Source organism: Phodopus roborovskii, unplaced genomic scaffold (genome assembly GCF_943737965.1).
Source record: "Phodopus roborovskii unplaced genomic scaffold, PHOROB, whole genome shotgun sequence".
NCBI classification, from domain to species: Eukaryota; Metazoa; Chordata; class Mammalia; order Rodentia; family Cricetidae; genus Phodopus; species Phodopus roborovskii.
The window spans coordinates 37443216-37457207 of NW_026126433.1; the positions used below are offsets into that span (position 1 = coordinate 37443216).

The 13992-nt window shown below is 45.5% G+C and overlaps 1 protein-coding gene across 4 annotated transcripts; it reads right to left on the reverse strand.

Moving 5' to 3' along the window:
• Positions 1–540: 540 nt before the first annotated feature.
• Positions 541–10997, reverse strand: Pogk (pogo transposable element derived with KRAB domain). 4 transcript variants are annotated; one of them, XM_051186186.1, is made up of 6 exons: positions 10852–10997; positions 10151–10496; positions 9599–9729; positions 4757–4883; positions 4035–4133; positions 541–2364 (listed from the first exon to the last, which is right to left on the reverse strand). In XM_051186186.1, exons 3-6 carry the CDS (start codon positions 9725–9727, stop codon positions 902–904), a joined length of 1818 nt encoding a protein of 605 aa, XP_051042143.1. In that variant the 5' UTR covers positions 9728–9729; positions 10151–10496; positions 10852–10997; the 3' UTR covers positions 541–901. The 4 variants fall into 4 exon arrangements, with proteins under 4 accessions (XP_051042143.1, XP_051042144.1, XP_051042146.1 ...); XM_051186187.1 differs by lacking the exon at positions 4035–4133; XM_051186189.1 differs by lacking the exon at positions 10151–10496 and having other exon boundaries at positions 10852–10981.
• Between the last annotated feature and the right edge of the window lie 2995 nt (positions 10998–13992).

Genomic DNA, 13992 nt, shown 5'->3' on the forward strand with positions numbered 1-13992 from the left:
GTAAGAATGAATGGTAAGCACTCTTAACTGCTGAGCTTTCTCTCTAGCCCAAGGTTTATTTTTAATTACATATATACTGTGTTTCTGTGTGTGGAAATGTGCATGTGACTACAAGTGCCTAGGAGGCTAAGAAGCCACTGGATCCCCTGAAGCTGGAGTTACAGGTGGTGATGAGCTATATGATGTGCAAGAACAGTATTTTTTTTTTTTTTTTAAACTGCTGAGCCAGCTCTGCAGCACTTCAAAGATTCATTTAAAAACACCCTTCAGACATCTGCTGACAACAGGAACTGTCTGTAATGGCTCACCCCATCTGATGATCCATGAACAAAGATGTTTTTAAACTCTCAACATTCCCTAGAGGGAAGCAAACAATACATATTATCATCTCCCTGGTGGGCATGGTATGACTACCCTAGGACACAGACCTGATGCTCAGAGATACTAACAGCAGACTTCATTCTCTCTCTGGGTCATATCCTGCAAATCAGCAATAGGCAGTGCAACTACGTTAAGTAATGCAAGCAGACAAATCAGCCCTAAAAGTTCAGCATTTATAAGAGAAGAAAGTTATCTTTTCAGACAAACTTTTTGTAAACGGAACAATGTCGACTATGCTCTTTCAGGCCCAAGTAAATTTGCAGTCATACTGCTCTCATTGGAAGTGCTCTGGCAGCGCCTTGTTCATCTTACCCACTACACAAGTGCTCCTGGATATAGGCCACAGAACAAAATACAAAAGAGAAAATGCTGATGACCTGCTGTCTACACTGTGGCATGGCAGGCCTAAAAAGAACTTAAAAAGAGAAACTAGTGGCCAGGAAAAGGTAAGTGCTGGACATGACCAGGAGCATCAGTGATGGTGGACATCTACTCCTGGCCAGTTACCTGAACTCTTCCTTCAGTTGCCCTCAGCCACACTTTCAGGATCACATTCTTTTGGTGGTTCTCTGGACAACTCGCTCTCAATTTCCCATAGGACATCACCTTCCTCCTCTAAGTTGCTGGAGATGTGGCACTTTCTGAACCCCTGGACAATTGATTCACTGGAGATGCTGTTCCATGCAACCATGACCCACTCCAGGAAAAGGCCCAGGGGTGGCTTCTTTGCATTTCCAGTGGGGCTCAGTGCCAGGTTTCCCGCCAGAAGCCAGTTAGAATACTGGGCACGGACACTGTCATTCAGAGGCTTGTAGACTACCATATCCAGCACCTGCAGCTGGGAGGTCAGGCCCCCTGGGATGATCACCATGTCTGTGTTCATGCTTTCCATGGAGCTCTTCACAGAGTCAGTGGCATGACACCGGAAGCCATTCAGGATCAGCATTCCCCGTTGTTTGGGCACAGCTCCAGTTCTCCGTCTCCACACAACTTCCAACCAGTCTTGCATCAAGTCCTCAGTCATCCACCCGTAGCGGTGGCAGCGGATTTCCATGCCACTGGGGAACTTCCCAGGAGGGATATATGTCCCCCTCAAAATGATGTATGGGGGTAACTTCCTCCCATCAGCTAAGACACCCAGCATGGCTGTGATTTTCAATTTCTCTCTACCTGGTGTCTTGACCAAGACAGGCTTTTCACCCTGGTTGTCAACAGTCACCCTAGAGGGCACTTCTAAGCAGATGGGTGTCTCATCTGCATTGCCCATCTGTGCCACTTCATAGTCATGTGTCCGGCGCAGAGCCAGCACACTCTGCTGGTAAGTGACAAGCTTCTCAGTCAGGTCCTCTGCCAGGTGCTGGGGAACCGGCACTTTATGCCTCAGAGATAGGTCATACCTTCTCATCATTCGTCTACACCAGCCCAGACTTGCCTTGAATCCTTTCTCTGGAATGTTCATCTCCTGGGCGATTTCAAGAGCTTTTAACTGCATTGCCTCCCTGGTAATGGGGTCCCCTTTGGCCTGCATGTATCTGACATACTCAGCCACACGCTGGTCCACCAGAGCAAACCTCCCATTCTTGGGGCCTCGGAATGCTCGCCGCATTGCATGGGCATTTTGGAGCTGTGGCTTCACTTTTCGCCAGTCTCGAACATTTTTTTCCAATACCCCAAACTGCTTGGCAGCCTGACAGTTGTTGGTGCTTTCAGCGTACTCCACCACCATCAACTTGAACCCTGCATCATAACTACGGCGCATGCCCCGACTGAACTGAAATTTGCTAGCCAAGTCATCAGCTGAGAGGTCATACCCTGGGAAGCCCAGGGCCATGTAGAAGGGGTAGCCCTCACTCCATTCAGGCAGCTCAGTGATGTCCCGAGGCAGATGCCAAAAGCTGTTGAAGTGCTGAGGTTGAGGGAAAGGGGAGGTGGCATTCATTGGGTTTGCCCAATGTGGAGTCTTAAAGTCAGATTCTTCATTTTCTACAAGACAAATGAGGGGCAAAAATAATGCCAGTATGTAAAATGGTTTATTCATAGATTTGGGGGAGGTCATAATGTTTAATCTGGGACTCATCAAAAATGCACCAAAAGTTCAACAAATAACACAGCCTAAGTCTTTACCTATGTCCCATTAGCACAGATTACCAAATCTTATTTTCATAGTACTGTGTATAGCAGAGGCCCTTTGCAGTTGAACAAAAAGACCATAGATGCTGTGAAACAGCAATGTCACCAAGCTAGGAAGTGACAAGAGAACTCTGGGTGGGAACTGAATTCAGATATTAAGCCTGGGGCAAATAATACCAGGGCCATGTTTGTATGAAAACAATGTTTATGTGTGGGCCTGATGGTACAGACCTATAATTCCAGCTATTTGGAGGCAAAAGAAGGCGGATCACAAGTTCAATGCTAGACCAGACTACACTGTCTCCAACACACACACACACACACACACACACACACATATGAATGATATATATATGAATTATATATATATGACAGTTGGGGCTAGAGCTTGCTTAGCATGTGCATAGCCTTAGGCTCCAAATGTATCCACACTACTACCTAATATTTATAGAAATCTGGAAGCATCCTGTGCTAGCCACAGCCCTTGAGCTGAGCTAAGCAGAGCTGAGCCGAGCCGAACCGAACTGAACCAAACCAACAAACCTACAGCAAGACCCATGTCAACAGAATGAAGCCTATAATGCAGACACCTGGTTCCTGCACAGCAAAGATGAAACTTTTCATCACACATTTCCATTTGGAAGGTAGTCACAGGTAACACAGTTTATGATGATTATGTATCGTCCACACATAAAGACCATTAGCTATAAAATGTACTATTATGTATCATGAAAAGGAAAAAAAAAGAGCTATCACATGCCATTCATTTAAAGAGGCATTCTCAATTGCAATGTTAGTAAAACAAAGGAAAGCATGTGGAATCAGTAAACTATAGCATTTTAACTATATTTAAACCACAAAGAAAAGCAAATATATTTTGGTAAAGTTTCAAAACCATGATATACATGTACATATATGTGTAAATATGTGGGTGTGGGGAATGGAATGCACATATATACATACTTTTTTCTTCTGAGATAGTCTCATGTAATTCAGGCTAGTCATGGATGACCTTGAACTTCAGAGCCTCCCAAGTGTTGGGATTAAATGTATTTTCCAACCATTTCTTTTGATAAATTAGGTACTTCTCTTAGAAGTAACTATTCAAATGTGTACTATAGCTTTTACTGGGTTTCGTACCCAGAACAAACGAAGTAAATAAATCTACCAGTATGCTTTGTTCTTCCCCTCATTATGCCTAGTCTGTAGAGCTCTGCATGTGGCATGCTGCCAAATAGCCATGCTCTCTCAGGTGTGGACCACATGCTGTATCAGTCTTGGTTCACTTCATCCACACACCAGGTTACACATCAAAGTGTAAACTCACAGCTAATAATGAAGAAATGGAGGTCCAGGAGGAAGAGGTTGCCTAAGTCCACACAGTACTAGAAAGGGGGATCTTTACATTCCAAAGCCTACACATAATCTTTGTGCCTCACTCCTGAATACCCTACAGAATACACACGAAAACCAAAAACCCAGCTTGTTTCCCTTAGTGCATGCTGACCGGGTTCACTCAGTACCTGCAAAGGTTACTCCCTGGAGCCGCCACTCATCAGAATTAGGATACTCCTCTTCCCTTTCCAATCGACTGATCATGTCTGGCTTAGGGAACGGGAACTCTGTTTCAGGAAATAAAGTAGGGAAACAGCTGTGTGTTACTGAGTAAGGAACACCCTCACCCTCACTGTAGCTGAGAACAGGATGGAAAGCAGTCTGTCCTAGCATTCCTGGACCTCTACTAATGGGAGCTGGTTCCAGCAACAGCAAAATACAGTGAACTAGCAGGGAGGTGGGTGGAGTTAGCCATTGAAACAATCAACATTTTAGAACCCAACAGATCAAACTTGGGAAATTCTTCCAAGTGGTTACACTCTGAGGGATGAGATCAGTGTGTGTGTGTTTTGGGGGAGTACTCTTTGGTGTATCCCCAAGTATGTCTGAGGTTGATAGGACAACAAAGCTTTCCTTCCCAAGGATCAACAAAACACAGGCCTAGATCCATGGGGACATTTTGAAGGCTATACTTTTTTACTTTTTTTTTTTTTTTTTCAGTAATGGGAACACTTGGGCCAAATAGAAGGGCATAATCTGTATGTCCTATCCAAATCAAAACCAGGAAATGAAGCTGGCACAGAGGAGTCCCATTCACATGAGCACACTGGTTGCAGCAGAGAAGACAGAGAGAATGATATAGTTCTCTGGGCCTAGAGCTTCCCAGAGACAAAGGAAAACAAAACATTACCCAGGGACAGGACAGTCTCATAATTCATCCTCATGACTTCCCGGTAAAGAGATTTTTGTTGCTCCGTCAAAACTTCCCACTCCTCATCCGAAAAATATATGGCCACCTCATCAAATAGGGCTGGTATCTGGAATGTAAACAGAACTTTCTCAATGACTGGTATGTACATGCACACAGATGTTCACATCCGATGGGCTGGGACAGGCAAGTGGGTACAGAGCAGCCTTCACTCTCACAGGTCAGGTCAGGGTTCTCACCCAGGGCTAATGGTCTATCTTTTCTTATTGCTCTTGGGGACAGGGGTGTTTGAGAGCCCTCCTGTGTCTGACCACAGCAGCTGGGCATCATCTCCTCAGGTGCTGCCTGTGATCTGGGACTCCAAAGTTGAGAACCAGCCACACCCCCACGAGGATATCCACCCACACTTCACCTCCCTATATCTCAGCCAGAGACCCTAAGCCCAAGTGGCTGGCTGAACAGGACTCCTGCTTTCCATGGTGTCTCTGAATCACACAGACTTCTCTCCTCTAACACTTCCTACGTTGACTCAAGCTCAGAGCTGTCCCAAGGGAGCCAGCCAGAGAAGGCACCTTACTGGCCCTTCCAATGTATAGGAGCACAATTCGAGCTTCACTTATAGAATGAGACCCCAGCAAAATGGTGGGCTTTTATGCCAGACTAGGTTCCCTGCCCCATTCTTCCACCTCTCCCTTTTCTGGGTCCCAAAAGTAGGAAGTGCCTTCCTAGCCAATGATGGCCAGCAACCAAAATCTCTAGCTTTTACAACTGATTTGCTTTTCTTTCTATTGCATTTTCTTTTGTGGTCATTAAAAGTCCTACTCCAAAGCTCATATTTCATGTTAAGAAATCACTAATGAACTTACTTCAGGCTGTCTACTTTGCATTCTATCCTTCAAGCTTATTCCTCAAATCTGTGTCTTAAGCCTGGGTGATCACACTGTCTCTCATTAGATTAGAAAAATCAATGTATATATGGCCTGCAGCCTCTTCAGGAGTTAAGCTGTCACTTACACCTGGCCTTTCTTCCCTTGTCAACTAGACCTACTTACTATGCTTTAATTTTGCTACTGTTATGAATTGTAAACATCTGATAATGCAGGATGTCTGTGAAGGGGGTCTGGAGGTGTCATGACCCATAAATTGAGAACTACTATAGTTAGTAGGCACATACCATGTATTACTAAATGTGTTATGGAGACAAATATATTACTTCTGGATTTCTCTTCTCATACTTGGAAGAGTTTTAAAGAATTAAAATTTTATTTGTCAAAAACAAAACAAAACAAAAACAAAAAAAGCTCCAAGTCAACTCTGTAAAACTGACAACAATTCTTCACACATGGAACAGTAGAGATAAAAATGGTGTGGTCCCTAGAGTTTTCCTCAGACTTCCTCAGTCTAGAAACTAGGCAACTCAGAGAACTTCATGTATTCTACTACCCAAGATTTTAAACAACTCTCTTTGCCCTTTTCACTCCCTTACGAGGTCCAGATCTCTATTTATAATCTCCCATTTGCTGACAGAAGAATGCAGGCCTAGTTACATCAACCCCTGCAGGGCAGGTAACACATTCTAGACCTGGATAAATGTTGACTTTCAAGAGCTGGTGTGGGGACTCAGCCTCTCCTAATTATCACGTGGCTGTGGCTAGAGGACCTTCAAGCTAACACCCAAGGCACAACAGGGAGGCTTAGAAAGTCTCCCCAGAGCCCTAAGAAGATGGGGCAAGACTCTGGGTCCTGCCACACAGCCTTTTTTTTTTTTTTTTTTTTTTTTTTTGCTTCCTAGAAGCCTTTTATTTGATCAAATGCAACAGAAAGTAAACAGTGCTGGCTCTAGTTAAAATTGAGAAGTCAGGCAGTCTGCAGGTAGTTCAAGCTCCAGTCATCCTTCCTTGGCCTTACAGGTAAGAACTTGAAATTCCTGTCCTCCTCCACACATGACTAAGGACTCATTAGAGAAGTGTTCTTTAGCTGGTATGCACTGCCTCACTCTCCTGGGAAGCTGGCATTCCAATACTTACCTCTAAGGTAATTGTTCTGTAAAGCCCTTGCACACTTTGCAGCTTACTAGACAGTAGGCATCCGAGGGGAGTTGGAAGCACTGCATCAATAGGACCTCTTTGAATTATTTAAACAAGCTATGGATATGGGGATTGCTACTCAACTTTTACGGTTAAGGAACAGTGGCTAAGTAACTTGGCTGAAGTCATACAGCTAGAGTCTGATTCCAAAGCTAGTGCTGTCTCAACAGGCTGCCCTGGCCTTACCAAGGTGACTGTAGTATGTAATCCTTCCCAGCTCTGCTCTACAGAGGCCTATTATGTAGACTGATGAGTCTAAGACTCATTCCTCAGTTAACTCAGGCCAGCTTAACTGTCCGGTGCAGCACACCATGTCCCCTGGCTTACCTTTTTCCACTGCCCATCTCACAAGGTTCCAGCTTCAGGGGTGTCTCTTAACTCCACCCACAGCCTCTCTCTCCCATGCCTTTCATTATGCTGTTTTCTTGCCTGGAGTGCAAGCTCCTTCTCTCTTCCTTCCCTTTGCTCATCCCACTCATTTATAAAGTTCAGTTCTAAGTGTATTTTTTCTTTCTATTTGAAACTGTATTTCTACTCCAATTCTATTATAGAGCACAGCTTACATGTGAGTAGTTCTGATGAAACATCTTAATTATTATCAAAATACAGATTCTATTTTTTTCTTCTCCTAATTTAAAATGCTAGATCAGTGTCTCAGCCATATGCTACTGATATTTTGCACTCCCCGGTTCCTTGTTGTAATGCAGGGTACCACCAACTGCACTGTAGATGTATAGGGAGATCCTTCACTCAAACTGAGGATGCTATTAGGGCCTTACACCCCACCCTCTACCTTAGGTCACAACAACTAAAATCATCTCCACATACTGCTAAATGTTCCTGGGTGGGGAGGGGGCAAAACTGTTCATGGCTCAAGACCAGGCCTTCTCCAGAAGCACACTGTCAGTCCTGAATGAGACTTCCCCTCTTTGTCTGTGAGAGAACAGTGAGCTGCCCTGTCAGGTTTCTTTCCCTTATGAGACTGGGGGCTGCATGAAGGGACGGATTTGTCTTAATACTGTGCAGTAACTGTGGATGGATAGCCATACAACAAATAATAAAAACTCAGAGACTGATATTGGGATTCAAGCTTCAAGCTGATGATTAAAAAAGCAAATAAGCCAGGCACTAGCTCTTACCTCTATCTCAGACTGAAATGGTAATCCTGTCTCTACGAATCCTCAGAAACAATGCTCTCTGCCAAACCTCAGACTGTAATCCTGTCTCCACCAAGCCTCAGACTGCAATCCCAGACTGTTGACTCTCTTTGTGGCTGGAGACAAATTCTCTCATGAGATCCTTTCCTTTTATACCTTTCAAATCCTGGGATTAAAAGCATGGGATCTCAAGTGCTGAGATCACCTTTGTGTGAGTTCTGTTTCTCTTTTAGACAGGATCAAATTCGTGTAGCTCAGTGTGGCCTTGAACTAACAGAGATCCATCTACCTCTGTCTCCTGAGTCCTGGGATTAAAGGTATACTACCACTGCTTAGCTTCTATAGCTAACTAGTGTGGCTGGCTTTGCATTCTGATACTCCAGGCAATCTTTAAGTCACAATATCACCACAGACAGCTGATTTTCTAGAGATTACAAATGTCCAAATCCCAGCCCCACCTCTCAAGCTGCCAGGCTCCCTCCTCCAGCTACCCTGCTCACTCCTTTTTTTTTCCTGGGCAAAAAGGCAAGCTCCTCACCTGGCTTTTCTCATTTGCTCAACACAATCAGATGTCTACTTTGACTGCACCCGATTTCCATACTGCTCCAGCCCATTTAGCTATCCTGGGTTGCTCAATTTAGCCTCAGAATCCAGGGTTTCTGCTGCTTTAAGGTCTTCAAGCTGCCAGAACTGATCACGGCACAAGTCAGAATTGGGGAGGACAGGGTAGACAAACACAAATGTATAAAAGGCACCATGGCTCCAGACCAGTAAACCTAGTGCCTGGAGATGCATAGTTTACACTAAGACATAACACAGAAACATGCTCCACTGCTGGGCTGCAGCTTAGGAAGTCAGTGTACACAGGGATCCAGGCAGTAAAGCCAGTAACGTTTTGGTACCTGAGATTCTGTAGGAAGGGTGGATTAGATAATTTGAAAGAAGAGTCTTTCCAATTTTTGGCTGCAGTTCTGTATTCTATGGTGAAGGGCTGCCCTTTTATTGGGCACAAAGGATATTATTTATTGATAATGTTTACACACAATAAAAATTAAGCAATGTCAATTTATTGCTTACTTAAAATGACTTCAACTCATACTCAATTTCTATGACCCCAGTAACTACTGTAAATAAATGTATGTATTAAATACTGCTGCACTTACACTTGTGTATTCCCTGGAGCTTAGCATTTCCATTTACACCTGGGGGACAAATAGCACTGGGTGTCAATTGCTATGCCTAAATTCTCCTCAGCTAAGCTCAATTACCCAAGTCTTACGTATACTTGGTGCCTACACAATATGATGATATTAAGTGAGCATACAGGAAGTGGATGAATGAGAGAGTGACAAGAAGACAAGGTCTCAGTTTCTGAGACTTACAATCAGCCTTGGTGCCAGAGGCCCTGTTCCCATCACCGCCTCCTCCCTCCATTATTTGCACTACCTTATGAAGCCACAGGGCTGTTTTCTCAGGAATGCAAACACATGAGACTGGGCTATTTTTACTTCCCATGTCTGCTCCAGGAGGAGACCTAAAGCAAGCCTGGCTCTGAGGCTGGATCCTACATACTTACTTACCCATGTGCCTTCTGAACAGATTTGTACTTTCTGCATATCTATGGGGCCATCCTCCAATTCTTGGATTTGAACCTCCTTTTCTTGCTCTTCTTTCAGAGTCAAATGTGGAGGGTAGGCTGGGGGCTCCATCTCTGCATGCAAGATTTAGCAGAGAAGTCAGGTGTCAGAGTGAACTCTAAGCCCCTGAGAGGGTGGCTCAGGCACACACAAACCCGCAAAACACTGTCTACTTCCAGCTAGAAGGGATTCAGGGAAAGTGGTTTATTTCATTATTAGAGGCGCTGCGGGCAGATATATCTGGCTAGCTTCAAATATTTAAACCATTTTCTGTGGTTTCACAGACCATTTGTACAGAGGGACAGAACTGAGAGCCGTGGATGCGCATTCCGGAAGAGGTTTGAAATAGTGCACTGACAGGCATAAGTTTCCCACCATCAACACCAATTGTACATGGAATCAGGGTTGGAGGAGAGCTGTGCTGGTTTGCAACCAAGCCAAAGAGTCTTGAGTCTAGATAGGACATTTGAATAGTTGGCATAAAATATTTATCACCTGGATTTTCCAGATTCACAGGCGCTGTCCACAAGCCGCCAGTTCAGAAACTTAAACAGTCTTAAAGGACCTCCCAAAGCCAAGTCTGTGATACAGAGAGGGGTGTGCCCGGTTGGCGGAGACCAACCCAGACCTGGCAGGACTCTTCGCCTCTGGTTGGCAAATTCTCTGTATTCGAAGCCTCTTCAGGCTGGTACAAAGAGCTTCCCCTTAAAAGACTGCCGGCAATTGCTGGTTGTGTAGTGAGTGTGCATCTTGTGAGTCCCATTTTTCGGGACTTGCAAAGCAACGATCTTTCCGGAGTTCGGAGTCAGCTTCTCCAATGTTTCCGGGGGTGGGGGACGGCCTGGGGAGGTAGGAATGCCCGTGAGGTCCCAGGACCCGCGGCCTGCACCCGGCCGGCCGCGGGGCGGGAGGTGGGAGGGGCCGGGCCGAAGGTGCCCGCCGCCGCCGCCGCCGCCCCTGCTCACTCCAGCCATCTTGAGCGACCCTATCCGGCCAACCCCGTACACGCTCCCAGCTCGGGTCCCCATGCACCTGCGGGGTGGCGACAGTCCGCGCCTCCCACCTCTCCGGCCGGCCCGCAACAAAGGCGGCGGCGGCGACAGCTGCCGTGGGCGGCCCCCGCCCCGCCGCGGCCCAGCCTCCCCCGCTAGCCCCGGGGAGGAGCCGCCCCAGCCCCGCGGCCCGCGAGCACTCACCCCGGCCGAGCGGGCGGTGCCGCCGCAGGGGGCGACGAGGGCTGCGGCCCGGCATTCACCGCGCCACCGACTCCGCCGCTGCAGCCGCTCCGGCCGCCCCAGAGCGGCCCCTCGCGACCGAGCGAGGACACGTGGTGGGAGGGGAGGGGAGGGCGGAGCCGAGGGTGTTAGGGGGCGGGCTGAGGGCTGCTGACGTCAGCAGGCCTCGGCGGTGCTTCCGGCGACGTCGGTGAAGAGAGCCTAGCTGATGGGCGTGGAGGCGGCAGCGGTGCTCCCTCCCTCCCACGTGGTTGGCTCGCTTGTAGCTGCCGCGGTGGCCGTTTGCTCGACGGAACACAGGCGAGCGCTCCGCTCAGGCGTCCAGAAATGCACTGTGACTCTAGCCCACCCACCGGGGAGGCGGAGGGAGGACCGGGCTCAGCGTTCCTATTCTGTCCAGAACGCTGTTCCTGGCAGAAACGCGATTTTTGTAGTATTGGCTATTAACTCGCAAGCATGTAATTCCCTGGACGAAGTAGCTGTGTAGAAGTTCTTTCGAGTTGTTTGCCTGTAGCTCTAGAGAATATAGCAAGTGTTCCAAGAGATTCCCGAAACCCTCATTGTTCTAGAAGATTCTACTGTTAGATTTCTGTCGGGAGCTTGTTTAAAAAAACAAACAAAAAACCCACTTGATAATTACTGAAACGCTAGGAGAAATTGAGTTCTACTTTGGGACAAGAGGAAGGGCTGTGGATGTCAGGGGATGAAAAATTGCTGAGAGGAATTATCAGAGGTTGAGGGATTCTTGCTAAACTTATTGAACAGGATTCATGTTGAAAGCAAGGGTGCTACACTGGCTTAGGGAGATTCTTGCTAAAACTTGGCTGGGCAAGCAGAAGATGGGGTGGGCACCAAGGCAGAGAGGCCTCTCCCAGCAGATGGCTCAAACGCCTACCCGATCAAGTAAAGAACCTTTTAAAAAAGACTTTTTTTTTATTATTTTAAATTAAATTGTGTGTGGGTATATGTTTATGCCTGAAGGAATAAACATGAAATACCCATAGAGTTGGTGTTATAGGTAGTTGTGAGTTACCTGATACGGATGCTGGGAACCAAACTCTGGTCCTCTCCAAAAGCAATGCTCTTAGTCCCTGAGCTGTCTCCACAGCCCCAAGAGAAGCTTTGTTTATGTATGTATTTTAAACGTATTGCTTCTGTATGTGTATGCATGCACATGATATGTGTGTGTAATCACAAATGCCATGATATACATGTGCTGTGTTTTTAATACATAAAATACAGCACAATGGATACATCTTGAAAATGTTATACCTGACCAAGAGAGAAGAAGGCTTAATCACTGGATAGGAATTAAAATATTGAGAGAGGAGGTTAGAAATTCTTTGTTGTTATTTTAATTGACAGCTCATTTGATGTGTAAGTTTAGACTTTTAAAAGCAGGACTGACAGTTTACGTTGATTGGTATTTTCATTTTAACTTTTCTGAGGGAAATGGCACTTTCCAGTGGAAAAGTAAGAAGGTTGTCAGGGAGAGACAAGGGAGATGGGTCATTGCTGGCATTTATTTAAGTATCTGTAGGAAGAGGTTCTTCAGTGACCCATTTGAATCTGTTTAAGTTTTTAAAAGAAGATGTATTTATGTATATGAGTGTTTGCATGTATGTCTTAGTTTGCTCTCTATTGCTGTGATAAAATACCATCACCAAAAGCATCTTGGGGAGGGAAGGGTTTATTTCAGCTTAACAGTTGCAGTCTATCATGAGGGCAAGTCAGGACAGGAACTCAAGGCAGGAACCTAGAGGAAGGAACTGAAGCAGAGACCAGGAAGGAGTGTTGCTTGTTTGTTGGTTCTCCAAAGCTTCCTCACACCACTTTCCTATACCACCCAGGACCACCTGCCAGGGATGACATCACCCAGTAGGCTAGGCCCTCCCATGTCCATCAAGAAAATGGCCCACAGAACTGCGTATAAACAAATTTGAAGAAGGCAATTCCTCAGTTGACATTCCTTCTTCCCAGGTATGTTCAAGTTTATGTCTAGTTGAGAAAAAACAACCAGCACAATGTGTTTATGTACACTATGTGCCCATGGAGGTCTGAAGAGGACATTGGATTCCTTGGAACTCTAGTTACAGATGGTTTGTGAACTCAGGTCCTCCACAGGAACAATACGTACTCTTAACTGCTGAGCCATCTCTCCAGCCTCTTGAATTCTTTTCTAAAACAATACTTCCATGCTTTCAATTACTGCCAAGGAACCCACCTGTTAGGGGCTCAATTGCTAAGAAGGCTTACTTTCAGAATAGGTGCAGGTAGGTACCTTATTAAACAATGCAGACATGAATATTCAAGTTAGTTCTCTAAGTCTAGTCATTTCTGTCTGGTTGGCTTTTCTCAGTTGCTGAAAAGAGATGAATTATACATTGCACAGGCTTTCCCTCAGTTTTATTAAATGATGTGGTTCTCAGTACAACTTCATCTGAATGGGAAGTGGCTGAAGCAAATCTCTGAGACAGTGCATGGCTGCAGTAATTTGACAGCATGGATTTCTGCTAGTAGTTGCTTTATTTATCAGCAGAATGTCTATGAAATTAATGTAATGAACCTTTAGTGATGCTGTCAGTCTGATTTCATTCTTAGTCCTGTTGAATTATATCAGCACCATACCATAAGATTCTAAAAGGTGAGGTTAGAGAAGTTAGCTCAGGGCTTAAGAACAAGTGTAAAGACAGGTAGGTAATAAGCTGGGCATAGTGTATTAGCCATCTGTAGTAGCCCCACAATGCAGTACCAGTCTGTGCTAACCTGTCTTTGTGAGGCTTCAATTGTATCCAGCTGACTTGCCTGGTTCATACCTGAGAAGGGGAGTGTGGATTGAGAAATAGCAGGTAAAGATAGTAAGGAAAAGATTGAGACACAGGATAGTGTCAGGAGGGCAATCCAGTGAATACTGAATACCTCAAGTTTATTCTTAAAACCAAAATGGGGAAAATGGAAAAAGACTTCTTTATCATGATACAAGGAAGAAATAGGCTTTCTTCCTTAATTCTCTAAACATTTAGTAACCATGCCTTAGACTAAATTTCTAATTATCTGGCCTTGAGGGTTAAGAGTAACCACACCTTAGACCAAGTCTCTTGT